Consider the following 15,785-nt stretch of genomic DNA (forward strand, 5'->3'; position numbering starts at 1 on the left):
GCACATGTGGTCTCCTGAGCACAAGATATGGTCCAAACTCTTCCCTGTGCAATCCCCCCAAAGGTAGGTTTTAGTATTTAGCCTTAATAAACACATGGCTATATAACTACACTGCCCCCCCCCCCGACAATATTCTAAAATTTTTATTCATTTATTTATTGGCTTTCAGATCTTTTCCAGCTGTGCTCAAAGCTTACTGGCTTATTCCTGGCTTTGTGCTCAGGGATCAGTCCTGGCAGTGCTCAAGAGACTATATGTGGTGCTGGGGATTGAAGAGGGGCCAGTCATTAACCACCATGTACTATATCTGTGCTCAGGAGTGACCCGTGGGACCATATGTGATAGTCCATATGTGGTAGGCTTGCAGCTGTCACAGCTGCATGCAAGGCAAGTGCCTCAACCCCTATATCCCTCTGGCTTCACTTACATGTTCTTCATGTAACACCTGCAAGGGAGAGAAACTCCCACAGCATCTGCTCCTCTCAGCACTCACATCACTGTTCCTCAACCAAGGTCACTCACACAAAGCAACAAAATTCATTTCCCCAAACACAATTTTCTGCCCATCACATCTTCTCCTCAAACCTAAAATAGCTTTCAAATACTTCTCAAATGAAAGGAAAAGTCTCAATCATCAGCAATAACTTTTCCCACCAATTAGCTGCTCTTAAATAACCCCTCATAGCTTTTTGCTTGTTCCTCCTAAACAAAATCTAAAAAGCCAATTTACTTATGTTACAGCTCTCAGCAAGTTTTAAAACCTTAACACACGTTTTAAAACCTCACAGAAACATGCTCTCATATCCTTCCACTAAACCATGTTTCTTCTTCAAAACATTCAGTAGAAATGTATGAAATATTACGTTTAATTTGTAAAGCACTTGGAAGCATCCACTAGAACACACCAGTGCTATTAATTATAGATCATACTCAATACAGGAACCTTTTTCAAAATTACTTTATTGGCCTAGCTTAAAAATTATAAGTACTTCCTCCAAAAACTGGAAATCGAGCTCCCATACGATCCAGCTATACCACTCCTAGGAATATACCCTAGGAAAACAAAAATACAATACAAAAACCCCTTCCTTACACCTACATTCATTGCAGCACTATTTACCATAGCAAGACTCTGGAAACAGCCAAGATACTCTTCAACAGATGAATGGCTAAAGAAACTGTGGTACATATACACAATGAAATATTACGCAGCTGTCAGGAGAGATGAAGTCATGAAATTTTCCTATACATGGATGTACATGAAATCTATTATACTGAGTGAAATAAGTCAGAGAGAGAGAGAAAAATGCAGAATGGTCTCACTCATCTATGATTTTTAAGAAAAATGAAAGACATTCTTGCAATAATAATTTTCAGACACAAAAGAGAGAAGGGCTGGAAGTTACAGCTCACCTCATGAAGCTCACCACAAACAGGGATGAGTTTTGTTAGAGAAATAACTACATTTCGAACTATCCTAATAATGAGAATGTATAAAGGAAATAGAAAGCCTGTCTAGAGTACAGATGGGGGTTGGGTGGGAAGCAGGGAGACTTGGGACATTGGTGATGGGAATGTTGCACTGGTGATGGGTGGTGTTCTTTACATGACTGAAACGCAAACAACACAATCATGTATGTAATCAAGGTGTTTAAATAAAAAATATATTTAAAAAAGTAAAGTAAAAATATCAGAACAATAAAAAATTATAAGTACTTCAAGATAAATCTTATTTGTGTCAAATAATGAATGTTTTTATGTAAAAGATTATAAAACAGAAGAATAACAGAGATAAATAAAACACAATTTCTACCCTCAAGTAGCAGTGAGTGAAGGCAGCCATTCAGTTCCTGGCATTCCCAGTCTTTACGGATACTGAGGAAGCACTTTCCAAAAGCTTTTATTTTTATTGGATGTAGCTACTGATATTTTCTATTAATTTAGAAAGGGAAACTGAAAAATCATTTCAAAATCAGCATGGAAATGGCAATAAATCTAGGCACAATGGACTCATGTTACTTCTACAGGTTCCCTGCCAGGGTCTCAGATCCCTGTAACCAATGGTTTCCAGATACCATTTTGGACTGCTGGTCCAGTAGAACGACAGGCATATGAATCATTTTTAATATGCTAGATGCACTTTCAATTGACCACCACTTAACTTCCAAATTACCAGGGCTCCCAGTTGCCCTCTCTCAAATACAGTGACAGATGCCCACAGCTCACTAGAAACTAGTGGGTAGCAGGTTACTCTCTAGGACTCCCACACACTTCTGCTCAAACTAGGCTAGAAATCATTTATGCTAGTTTTACTGTTAGTAATTATGCAACCTGATTATGTATTATATAATACCACTAATAGAATGAAGGACAGATTTGTTTCTATTAAGTACATTTAATGCTTCAGGTAAATGTTACATAATGGGAGGGAGGGAAAGTGGGAGGGAGGAGGATGGGAGGGAGAGAAGAGAGGAAGGGAGGGAGGAAGGAAGGAAGGCAAGGAGGGAGGAAGGAGGGAGGGAGGAAGGAAGGAAGGAAGGAAGGAAGGAAGGAAGGAAGGAAGGAAGGAAGGAAGGAAGGAAGGAAGGAAGGAAGGAAGGAAGGAAGGAAGGAAGGAAGGAAGGAAGGAAGGAAGGAAGGAAGGAAGGAAGGAAGGAAGGAAGGAAGGAAGGAAGGAAGGAAGGAAGGGAGGGAGGGAGGGAGGGAGGGAGGAAGGAAGGAAGGAAGGAAGGAAGGAAGGAAGGAAGGAAGGAAGGAAGGAAGGAAGGAAGGAAGGAAGGAAGGAAGGACACAAAGAATTTATGTCTAGATGAAGATCAAGAAGAGGTATTGGTTGGGGTTATCTCAAGTGGTAGAACATATACCTTGGGTTTGATATTGATCTCCACCTGACCCAGGGAGGGCCTTCACAATGATACAAATAAATAAAACTTCAAATAGATGCATCATGGTAACTAAACTATCTGAGCCCCACCACCTCCCTAACAATAAAAACATTTGCTAAAGAAAGTAATATTTGTGCTGGACCTTAAAAACTGTACATGATTTAGATGGAAGGTGAGCCAGGGAATAAAGTTTGTGAGAAAGATGATCTTTACCCTCTCTCTCTTGAATTTTTAAAAATGAGACTCACTCTAGAAATCAGTAGAAGACAAGGCCTTGCTGCATTTTAAAGAGAAGACATATAAGCTCATCTTTCTGAAGGTCTATGAAAAGGTTCAGTTACTACAATCCCTTAAATTTAGCCATTTGTTAAATTATTACTTGACTTCTGGGAAATCATTCTACAATCTTTCCTAAATTTCCATTTTACATCCTCCCCTTTAGTTGCTAGATTGGTTTCTGTTACTCTAATCAAAATAATCTCAGTAAGTATACATACATTAACATGTTTATAATTTGAATATATTGTATTTATTCCTGTCACCTAGTTCCAGGGGAAAAAAAATAAGAAAATGTTCAAGAGGAGCAGGAGAGATAGCATGGAGGTAAGGCGTTTGCCTTGCATGCAGAAGAATGGTGGTTCGAATCCTGGCATCCCATATGGTCCCCTGAGCCTGCCAGGAGTGATTTCTGAGCGTAGAGCCAGGAGTAGCCCTGAGCGCTGCCAGGTGTGACCCCCTCCCGCCCCCCCCAAAGAAAATGTAAATACATTTTACATACAGAGTAAATACACAAACAAGACTTATAAAACAAAGGAGTTTTAATAAACTCTGGAGAAGTTACTTCACATCCCTGAGACTTCTTTCAATTCTCTTTTTTTATTTGAAACACAACACAACTAGCCTTCCTTACAAATAGGGATTGATTACTATCTCATCAGTATTTGTTTGCTCTGACATTTTCTATAAGGCTTAGAAGTAATTAAAGTTTCTTCAAGCTAAAATTAAAACTGTTTCTTGGAATAAAAAACCAACAAAATATTGAGAAGCTGCCTTATTAAAAATAAAATTCTGCTCTTAGTTGAACCTTCTCTTCTCTTTATCTCAACTTTAGATGATATGTTCTTTCTTCAAGAACTTAAGTGACAAATAATTTTTCCAGGTGAAGGGAACCTAGAGTCTGACCCTGTTAAAGCAGAATGCAAGGAGGGGCCAGTGCACACTCGCACTGGTATGTAAATCATGAGAAGCATGCCAGGAAGACATGAGGCATCAGGAAGTCGTGACACTCATTTCCACAGGATCATGCTGGTTCCTGTTCAATGTGGAGATCTTTAAGAACACTTCAAGCTCAATGTAAACAAGCAGACAGGTGGCAAAGCAGCCGATTTTGGACTTAAGCTGGAGCCTTTTGAAACTACTTGGCTGATTCTTATGTCACATCTATGTCTAGCCTCTCTGGAAAAGAACTGAAGATACAATATCTCCACAGAGCAGATACAATTAAAAGGTAAATTCTTCTCATTTAAAATGTTTTCTTTCTTTCTTTTTTTTTTTTGGTTTTTAGGCCACACCCGGCGGTGCTCAGGGGTAACTCCTGGCTATCTGCTCAGAAATAGCTCCTGGCAGGCACGGGGGACCATATGGGACACCGGGATTTGAACCAACCACCTTTGGTCCTGGATCGGCTGCTTGCAAGGCAAACGCCGCTGTGCTATCTCTCCGGGCCCTAAAATGTTTTCTTACTAGCTTCTGTTTTGGGGCTGGATGTGGGAAGGTATGGAGGGTAGGGACTGTAGTTCATAGGTTAAGGACTAAAATAGCAAACTATCTGACAAATTAGTTTGGCAATTTCGCAATTCCTTTGTTATTAATATAATTTGAAATTTTGAACCTATTCAAATTTGAAATTCAGGAGTTATTTATAGATAAAGAAATGATCAGATCAGCTACTTTCTTGGTAATGTTCTACTTCCTTCCACAACCTGGGAATAGTGTTAGCATGTAAATAGAGCAAGCATTTATTATTATTGGTGTTCTATGTTAATTGTAGTAATATTAATATTACAATTAGCATCAGAAATTGATACTAGGAGTCAGTTGGTTTACAACTTAGATCCACCCAAAACAGATCTCTCTCTCTCTCTCTCTCTCTCTCTCTCTCTCTCTCTCTCTCTCTCTCTCTCTCTCTCTCTCTCTCTCTCTCTCTCTCTTTCTTTCTCCCCCCCCCCACCCAAGTCTCTCATAATGCTACTTGGCCACACACTCAGCTTTGTTTGGATTATTTCCTGTGGCGACCCCTGCTTCAGACCCACTTTCCCTGGATGGAAATAAGGCATTTGGGGTCTTAATTTAGTCTCCCCAGTAGCCTGGAATAAGCTCTAATGTGGATGGTGGAGGATTAGCACCATCCTAGAGCAGAAATTTTTTCTAAAATTTAGTTTGCAATTGGTGGCCTATCAGATGGATACAATACCAAGAACTTGACAATGGCATAGTTAAAATCCATAATGTAAGGCTGGAATGGTGGCACTAGCGGTAAGGCATCTATCTGCCTTGCCTGCACCAGCCTAGGATGGACCATGGTTCATGCTCCTGGTGTCCCAGGTGATCCCTCAAGCCAGGAGTAATTTCTGAGTGCAGTCAGGAGAAACCACTAAGCATCACCGGGTGTGACCCCAAAACAAAAAAAAAAAAAAAAAAAAAAAAAAAATCCATAATGTTGGCCAAAGGGCTTTTTAATAAGCATCTTACAGTTGTCTAAGAGTTAATTCAATAACGGGTCAAGGTATTGAGGAGAAACAAGGGTTTTCCCCTTCCCCACTTTTTTGGCCTGAAAAACAGAGAGAATGTTTCAGTCAAGGATCAAATGCAACAAAGTAAGCTAATATTTGATATGTAGGTTAAGTCCTTCTGTTGAAACCACTTCATTGATTTATGCCAGTCTGTATCAATATTGAGACAGTGAAGTATACAGTTAACATAAATCATGGATGGTTTCCAGGATATAATACTTAAATACCAATTTTATAGTTTATACTACCTAGGACAAATCTCCTCAGCCCCTATCCCCCTAAATAGCTAAATACAAATTTAGAATAGACTAAAAAATGACAACCTAGCTTTTTAAGGGGCATATGTTTTAAAACAGGCAATAATGATCAACAAAACTCTGCAATTCTGTAAACAACAATAATTCTGCTTTCATGTTAATAATATAGAATAATGGAAATAATATAGATCTGACTAGTTGCCATTTTTCTTTTTTTTTTTTTTTCTTTTTTCAGTTTCTGGGCCACACCCAGCAGTGCTCAGGAATTACTCCTGGCTCTGTGCTCAGAAATTACTCCTGGCAGGCTTGGGAGACCATATGGGATGCCAGGAATCAAACCCAGGTCTGTCGGGGTCAGCATTGCAAGGCAAATGCCCTACTACTCTGCTATCACTCTGGCCCCATTTTTCTTTTTTAAAACTGAAAGAGAGGCAACAGGATATAAAAACAAGACCTACAGATTTATATCAGCATCTAGTCATGAACTATGACAAGGCTTTCATTACACTATTGATGACAGGCCACGGGTGGCAAACACATCATACATGTTAGGGTGGAGAAGCTGAGGACACCAGAGTAATATCTAGAGTGAGAAAAAGCAATCAAAGGTTAGAGTCTGTTAAGGCAAGCCAGCAGAAATAACCACCACAGATCAATAACTTTAAAGAATAGGCAGTAGAAACTAGATGTGAGAAACCAAGCAAGTATAAAGTGCCTCTAGCTTAGTGACTGACAGGTCAGTGGGCCAGCCTCTAGCTGGAGAAGCCCAGAGAAGCCCCCCACCTTCAGCTGTAGAAACTTTATGGCACGGGTCTTCAAACTTTTTAAAGTGGGGGCTGGATTACGGTCCCTTAGAGAGCTGGAGGGCCAGACTATATGAGCTACTAATTCCTACTCACACTGCACATATCTTATATAAATAAAATGAAAACCATTTATAAATAAATAGATCACGCATCAGTATTTCAATGGGAACTGTGGGCCTGCTTTTGGCTAAAGAGATGGTCAATGTCTGGTTCCATATTTGTCACTGCCAGTCGTAACAAGTGATGCAAGTGGGCATCAGTTAATCTTGATCTGGTTGGAGATTGCAGATGTTTTATTCTTGAAAAAGTCTGTTCACAGGCATAAGTGCTACCAAAGATGGTTACCATTTTGAGTACATGGTTCCTGATATTTGGATATACACTGAGTGTATATGCTGGCAGGTATCTTGGCAACCAAACAGCGCTCACTGCTGGCAGGCTGGATCAAACTCCTCTGCGGGCTGCATGTGGCCCGCAGGCCGTAGTTTGAAGACCCCTGCTTTATGGCCTCCCCATCAAGACATCAAAAAGGTTAAATGGCATATAAGGAAGACTCAGTATTATGTAGTAATTAACTATAACACTTGAAACAATCAAGAAAAATCCTAGCACCATCGTTAATTCAGTCATGCTCTACTGATTGAGTCTAAAATCTCAAAGATCATTGAAAGAGAACTACATGTTATTAATGCCCTTGTTGATTTTGCTATTATTAAGATGACACACATATGCAGTGATTATTAACATAAGAATTCTGAGAAGTATTTACAAAATTGGACCCACCCCAAACTAGTTCAATTTTTGTTATTGTTGTTGTTGTTTTTTGGGCCATTCCTGGTGGCGCTCAGGAGTTACTCCTGACTCTGTTCAGAAATCACTCCTGGCAAGCTCAGGGAACCATATGGGATGCCGGAATCGAACCCAGGTCTGTCCTTGGTCCATTGCGTGCAAGGAAAACGTTCTACCGCTGTGCTATCTCTCCAGGCCCTAGTTCTGTATTTCTTAATAAATCATATTAAAAGATAAGACCTGATTGTAATAAAATGCAGTTAGAATGCAAGAGCATATAAAAACTTAAAACTTTTGAAGTAAAGCAAAACTGTCAAGTGTAAGTTTAAATATAATGCTAAAAATTCCCTAGGATGAAATATTACCTTTGGTTAAATGTAGAGATTGAATTTCATGGTCATTAGGCAAAAATTCAGTTCTAAAAAACTGCCGTAGATTTTTAGATTACTTTTCAATGGACTTCTGACTGATTAATTAATTAATCATCAATCTCAATGATTTATAAATGTTAAATACAAAATCTGCTATAATTTAGCATATGATTAAAAACATTCTTCCATCTGAGGAAAATGTAAGTTTAGAATTCCAGGTGAATTTTTTCAGAAGCACCTGCTTCAATATTTTATTAACATATAAAGCTGAATTTAATAATACCTTTTACAATAAAACCTTGCCTTTTGCTACCACATGGATAAAAGTGGAGGGGGTCATGCCAGGAGAAAGTTAGGAGAGAAAAAACTCCTAGATTATGTCTGCAATGGCGAACTTATGGCATGCCTGCCAGCAGTGGCAACTCAAGGCCTTGCAGCTGGCACGTGGGAAGGTCCGCAATTAATAAATTTATTAAATTTATAAAATTTATAAAGAGTTTTTAGATACTAAAATCTTTTTTTTTGTTTCTTTTGGGGGGGGGCACACCTGGTGGTGCTCAGGGGTTACTCCTGGCTATCTGCTCAGAAATAGCCCCTGGTAGGCATGGAGGACCATATGGGACGCCGGGATTTGAACCAATGACCTTCTGCATGAAAGGCAAATGCCTTATCTCCATGCTATCTCTCCAGCCCCTAGATACTAAAATCTTGTTATTAAGGTTTAATTGATGTGCTAGCACTTTGAGGAAATTCTTTGGTTTTGTGCGGCAGTTTGGGCACTCAGGCTCACAAAAGTTAGCCATCACTGTTATAGGTGATGTATAAAGAAACACTGTCTGAGACTCTGACCACAGGGCTGAGTTTATCAGGCAGGTGAGGGAACTGTGCGGAGAGGGACTAGTAGACTGGATGGGAGGGATGCTGGCATTTTATTAAGGGACATGGCATGGTAACACTGAAAAGTTTGGCATTCTTGCAAATCAGTGTTACCTCCAAAAAAAGAGGGCAAAAGAAAATACCTTTCAAAAAAGAGAAATATATACCGATCTAATTCCAAGGAGCTGGGTGTGTATGTAAGTCAAGTAGTATGGGCTCGATCCCAGCACTGCAGAAACCCAACAAACAATAGCGACAACAAAAAAAACCAAAATCATCCAATCATTTGAACAATGTAGTTCTCAGAATAATTTAGCAGAGCAGTCAGATAACAACATGGGGGACAACATTAATAGTTGTTACTCCTGAATATTTACATTGTAGAAAAGAACAGGTCAGAGAGAACATGCAGGGGTTAAAGTATTTGCTTCGCATGTAGACATTCCTGGTTCAAATCTGGTATCACAACGTCCCCTGAGCATGGATTTACAGGGGAAACTCTGGGCACTAAGCAGGTAACCTCTGAGTCCCCCAGCCAGCACCCCCAAAGATCTATTCCAGACAGTTCAGACCCCTAAAATGCTTTGGAAGGCAGTGAGAAGGAAATAGGAAAAAAAAAATCCCAAAAAAGTAACGAATAGAAAACAGTGTCACACCATTCCAGATCCTACTTTAAACAAAAAGAAAGCAAGATTGACTCTACCCTTAGACAACTGAGAGCAATGAACATACAAATTAACTTCCAGGACACTACTCCATAGTGGGAATTTTGGATTTGTCTCTCTTTTTTCACCTAAGCATATATATGCCCAAACACTCACACAGAAACAGATTTTTTTCTGCAGTAGTCCAAGTCTGTGTTCACTATGAAGCAGGCTTAAGGTTAAACAAGCTTATTAATTTTCCATAGGAAATTCTTATTTTAAAAAAAAAGGATATGGGGCCGGAGCGGTGACGCAAGCCATAAGGCATATGCCTTGCATGAACTAGCCTAGGACGGACTGCGGTTCGATCCCCTGGTGCCTGGTGTCCCATATGGTTCCCCAAGCCAGGAGCGATTGATTTCTGAGCGCATAGCCAAAAGTAACCCCTGAGTGTAACCGGGTGTGGCCCAAAAACAAACAAACAAAAATGTACATGATGGGGCTAGAGTGAATGCCCACACACTCATACAGAAACAGATTTTTTTTTCTGCAGTAGTCCAAGTCTGTGTTCAATATTAAACAGGCTTAGGGTGAAACAGCTTATTTATTTTTCCATAAAAAATTATTATTTTAAAAAAACATGTATGATGGAGCTCGAGTGACAGCACAGTGGTAGGGCATTTTCCTTGCACACAGCCAAGTAGGGACCAACCCAGGTGGTTTGATCCCTGGCATCCCGTATGGCCCCCTGAGCCTGTCAAGAACAATTTCTGAGCACAGAGCCAGGAGTAACCCCTAAATGCTGCTGGGTATGCCCCCCCAAATGTATGTGGTTACTTCAAAGACCAGTATAAATAATTAGTCAGTTTGTGTTGCATGACTAGTTTACCTTTGGGTTGTAAAAAACAGAAACAAAATTTTCAACCCCTTTTTTAACTTAAAGTGCAATGTCATAAATAACAGGTTGAAATATTCTCGCTTGGTCTCTATAATGACTACACCACTATGAAATGTGTGACTTTTTCTAGGAGAGAATGGCATATACCTAGTTCCTTTCTCTTTAGATTTCTCATTTATGATTTTACCTTAAAAATGTTATGAACTTGGGCCCGGAGAGATAGCACAGCGGCGTTTGCCTTGCAATTAGCCAATCCATGGACCTAAGGTGGTTGGTTCGAATCCCGGTGTCCCATATGGTCCCCCGTGCCTGCCAGGAGCTATTTCTGAGCAGACAGCCAGGAGTAACCCCTGAGCAACGCCGGGTGTGGCCCAAAAATAAAAAAAAAAAAGATGTTATGAACTTAATATACATTATTTTCCAAAAGATGACAGTATTATTCACTATTAAGTTTGATTAATAACTTTAAAAGGGTCTTTTTTAAATGGACCAAAATGCATTTAGCTAAAAAAATTAAACGCCTGCATTTGCATGACTGACAAGAGGAAATTCAGTTTATCCCATTTATTCAACTTTCATTGCTTCAAAGAATATACACAATCATTTCACAACCAATCCCTTCCCCGATACAGTTAAATGCAAATGATCTTTTTTCTGCCTTACTCCAGAAAGCTCCTGTACACATAGCTGATACGCCACCTACTGCAAAGCTGAGCAGACAGTGCAGTCGGTGCTGCCAGCATTCCCATTCCCTCACCGGGCTGGTGCTGAGTCAAGGCGTGTTCGTGTGCTAGCATTTCTTTTTGAAAAATCTCAAAGCCAAGAAATCGAAGCTGCAGCTGCAATTTCGAAAATGGAGCGTAAATTAAACAGAAGAGAAAAAGAAAAGGAGTACGAAGGGAAACACAATAGCCTGGAAGACGCCGACCAAGGAAAGAACTGCAAATCCACACTGATGACCCTCAACGTTGGTGGCTATCTGTACATTACGCAAAAACAAACTCTGACCAAGTATCCAGACACTTTCCTTGAAGGTATAGTAAATGGAAAAATCCTCTGTCCATCTGATGCAGATGGTCATTATTTCATAGACAGGGATGGGCTCCTCTTCAGGCATGTCCTAAACTTCCTACGAAATGGAGAACTTCTGCTGCCTGAAGGGTTTCGAGAAAATCAACTGCTTGCACAAGAAGCAGAATTCTTTCAGCTCAAGGGATTGGCAGAGGAAGTAAAAGCCAGGTGGGAAAAAGAACAGCTAACACCCAGAGAAACTACTTTCTTGGAAATAACAGATAATCATGATCGCTCACAAGGACTGAGGATCTTCTGTAATGCTCCTGACTTCATATCAAAAATAAAATCTCGCATTGTTTTGGTGTCCAAAAGCAGGCTGGATGGATTTCCAGAAGAGTTTTCAGTATCTTCAAATATCATTCAATTTAAATACTTCATAAAGTCTGAAAATGGGACTAGACTTGTTCTCAAGGAAGACAACACCTTTGTTTGTACCTTGGAAACTCTTAAATTTGAGGCTATAATGATGGCCCTAAAGTGTGGATTTAGACTGCTGACCAGCCTGGATTGCTCCAAAGGGTCAATTGTTCACAGTGATGCTCTTCATTTTATCAAGTAATTACCTGTGTCAAGAACAAAGGCAACAAGCATGCAGCCAGCAAGCTTCGAAAACGGCAGCATCAAAGGCATCCCAAATAACGTGCCCAGCTAGCTCGGTACTTAAGAGCCCTGCTGCTAATCAATGACTGTGAGCTAATGGTATGTAAATTCTATTGCTAAAGATGTCCTGCCGATCAGACTTATACACTGAAATGAAAACAGCTGTCTTCTATATACTATAAATAAAGACTCGATGCTTTTGCTATTTGCTTTTTTTTTTTCCTTAAGCAGCCTTTTATTCAGAATGCCTTGGGTACTTATACAATGATCAAGCATGTACATTATATATTGTTCATTTAAGTAAATGGTAATAAACTATTTTAAGGGCTGATAAGATTTTAAATCTTTTCTACTTACAGCAAAATTCTATAGCAAAGAAACTGAACTGGTAAAATTAACCATACAAATTGTTAAACAGAGCTATAATGAAACAAAATACGATCATAATAGTATTAAAACTACTGATTTAATATTTAATGGTAAGCACCAAAAGCTTACTCACTGTTCTTGTATTTCATTCTAGAATTATAGCTTAATTAATATACTGCTAAAAATTCCTAGGAAAAAATTGCTTGGTGACAAATGAAAAAAAGTACTGCTAGGTTCTTTCCCTGTATTAACAACAATAAAAGTTACATGTCTCATTTAAAAAATAAGTGGTACCACTTGATGCTTTTATGCAACACTAGGCACTGATAGAGCCAACTGGTTGCAAACAATAACCTGGCTGCCTGACTGGTTTTCCAAGTGACAAAAATCAGCAAAATTCTTTTTTATTTTTGCAAGGTGAGGTAATACAGCATGGATAATTCATGTATGTGGTATTGTAATAACAAAAATTATTTTCACTATACTATATTAATTTTCTCAAATTCAATAACATTATACAAACATTTTTCAATAGTAGTCTTATAAAAGAACTTTATTCTTTATATATCTGATTCTTTTTGGTATCTGTTTTGATGCTAAAATCTCAGAATCACTGAGTTGTGAAATTTCTTAAATTCATGCTAAACTGGAAGTTCTCTTTAAAAATTAAAGTTTTATATGTGGCTGTCTCAGTGAAAAATCTAGAAACTTAGCTTTAAATGAGTGCAGTTTTTTCCTTCTTCCAAACAACTAACTCATTTTCATGCCACATGTTTTCCTTGGATTCTAAAAAAAAAATTAGAGCTAAATTTTCTCTTTTAAAATCAAATCACTCACACTGTGTATAAATTTCAATTTTAATAAAATTAATAATTAAAAACTGATGTTAGCATGCAGGTTAAAAGTTATATTATACTAAAACATTAGACTAAACAGAAAACAAAACCATTGTTCATTTCAAAAACCTGATTCAGGTACATCTAAAGAAAAAAAATAGTTGGCTCTATATCCTAAAAGAAATATTTTAAAATCTACTGTACCAAAATGAATGTACAAAATGTTTAAAAATCCACATTAAAAAAACTCCATATCAACCATACAATCTTACTTTATGTATAACAAGAAAAAATAGTTTCTATTAAAACATAAGATTATTTCTTATCTACTGGCTTGATCAAGGTTTATAGGAAGCATGAACATAAAAATAGGGAAATTTAAGTCTCAGCAACTGAACATATTATATACACTTCTAGTTTATCAGCTTACTTTTCCTTGGCATTTGGATTTTGTTAATAAGAAAAATGGTAAGACTTAATGTCAAAGCAAGACTTTCTTTAACAAGATTTCATTACAAATAATAAAAAATAACCTTGACATATCTCTTTATAAATGACAGAGAATAAAACTCCTCATAAGTATTACAAGAACTCTGCATTGACTAATAATAAAAATTTAGTTGCTGTAATAAAATTATTGATGAAAATCACTACAGAATGTGATTTTTATCTTTTTAAAAATCCTATCAATTATGAAATTATTAAACCACCCATAAACTTTTGATAAGACATTAAAAGTAAAGTAGAGAAATGTATTTAGACTGACTATTCTTGTCTAACATTTTATAAATATGCCCTTTATGATTTAAAATTACTTGCACTTAAATTTATGTATTCAAGTGCAGAGTAAAGCTGTCAAATTTGTAGTTGTATTCACTCAAGAATTTCTTCCTCATATCTTTTCTAATACTAAGGACTAATCATAGTGATTCTTTAGAAAGGTATTACAAAATAGACTACTATAATTGTCATACCAATAATTGTCAGCCAACGTATATACTTTGTATTTTAAATAATCCTACAGTGATCTAAGCACTGAGTTTTAAAATGAAAAATATAAAGCTTATGGTATATATTATTTTTGTAAAATTATGTATATAGCAGCATGCAGAATAAAAGAACTACTTATGAAGCTTTCCAAATATTACAAGGTAACTATTGTCCTAGACTGCAGATAACACCAAATAAATGTCAGTGTTTTTAAAGAGAAAACTTCTTATACTTCCTTCAAGTGCTATTTTCCTTACATGCTAGATACCATACTACAAACATGGTATTTCATCCTTACAACCCTGAACAATTTATTACACTTTTCTTTCCAAAGATGAAGGATCAGACTTAGAAAGGTAAGAAACCTGCTTACAGTCATACAGGTATTCCGACGTAGAGGTCGAACTAGAATTTGAACCAAGATAAACCTGTTCCAGAGACAGCAGAAACTGTGTCTGCTTTTGTAGGACACTTACATTTCTAACACCTAGAACTGACTTAAAAAAGAGGCCTTCAGAAAGTAGGTGAACATGAAGACAAAAACATAGGACTGCCTCACTTGATACAATCTCACAATGCAGGCATTCTTCAAATGCTAAGTGGATTCGGGGAAAGCAAACCATATTTTTAATGTCAGGTTGCGTCATTAAAGAATATGAGGTGAATCATTCTCACAAGACTCAAAAATTCCAAATTTACTTATTAGTAAATCTAGATTTTTCACAAGTCAGGTATGCAGGAAGGGGAAATAACTTTTTATGACATGTAATCTGTAGAACTGATATACTGTGAAAAAAATATGATAGTGAAACACACACGGGCTCTGAGTACAAATTCCATGAATATCCACTAACTTGTTTATATTAACAGAAAAAATTTCAACTTTCAACCTCAACATCCACCTCTTTATAGAGTATATTAATTGACACAAGTTTTTAAGGCATATTTAAATCATTATGTACAATGCCTTACCCACAGCAGACTTTAATAAGTATTGATTATTATTTTATCTAATATAAAATATCTCCCTGGCATCCCAAATGTCGCCCTCCCCTCAGCCCACCAGGAGTGAATCCTGAGCATAAAGTCAGGAGTAACCCCTAAATGTCAGTAGGTGTGGCCCAAAAACCAAAACCAAAACCAAAACCAAAAAAAAAAAGAATTACTCCTTGCAGTGCTGAGGATATATGAGATACAAGGGATGAAATCTGGGTGAGCCACATCAAAGGTAAATGCCCTACCTGCTGTACCAAGATGTTTTTGTGATATTTATAATAAAATACTGTAAGATGTAAAAATATATATTTAATGTCCCAAGATGCATTTGTATTTGTAATGTTTGTGATAAAATACCGAAAGATGCAATGATATCTATCTATCTATCTATCTATCTATCTATCTATCTATCTATCTATCTATCTATCTATCTATCTATCTATCTATCTATCTATCTATCTCTATATAAATCATTATAGACAATTTCCATTTCAACTGATTAAAAATATATTATTTCTTAACACATCTTTTTTTTAACACATCTTTGATTTTCATGTATTGTAGCTGTTATCAGTAATTTAAAATCAGCCAGCAGTATTATG

At 37.5% G+C, this 15,785-nt stretch overlaps 2 protein-coding genes across 2 annotated transcripts in view; one reads left to right on the forward strand and one right to left on the reverse strand.

The window, feature by feature from the left end:
• The window catches only part of GTF2F2 (general transcription factor IIF subunit 2), a 162,146-nt gene that overhangs the window by 85,690 nt on the left and 60,671 nt on the right, over positions 1 to 15,785 (reverse strand). The gene's annotated exons all lie outside the window — the stretch shown is intronic.
• Positions 11,054 to 12,201, forward strand: KCTD4 (potassium channel tetramerization domain containing 4). The gene has a single exon (XM_049778841.1). The coding sequence runs from the start codon at positions 11,172 to 11,174 to the stop codon at positions 11,949 to 11,951; it is 780 nt and encodes a 259-aa protein (XP_049634798.1). The 5' UTR covers positions 11,054 to 11,171; the 3' UTR covers positions 11,952 to 12,201.

This window comes from Suncus etruscus, chromosome 8 (genome assembly GCF_024139225.1).
Source record: "Suncus etruscus isolate mSunEtr1 chromosome 8, mSunEtr1.pri.cur, whole genome shotgun sequence".
NCBI lineage: Eukaryota > Metazoa > Chordata > Mammalia > Eulipotyphla > Soricidae > Suncus > Suncus etruscus.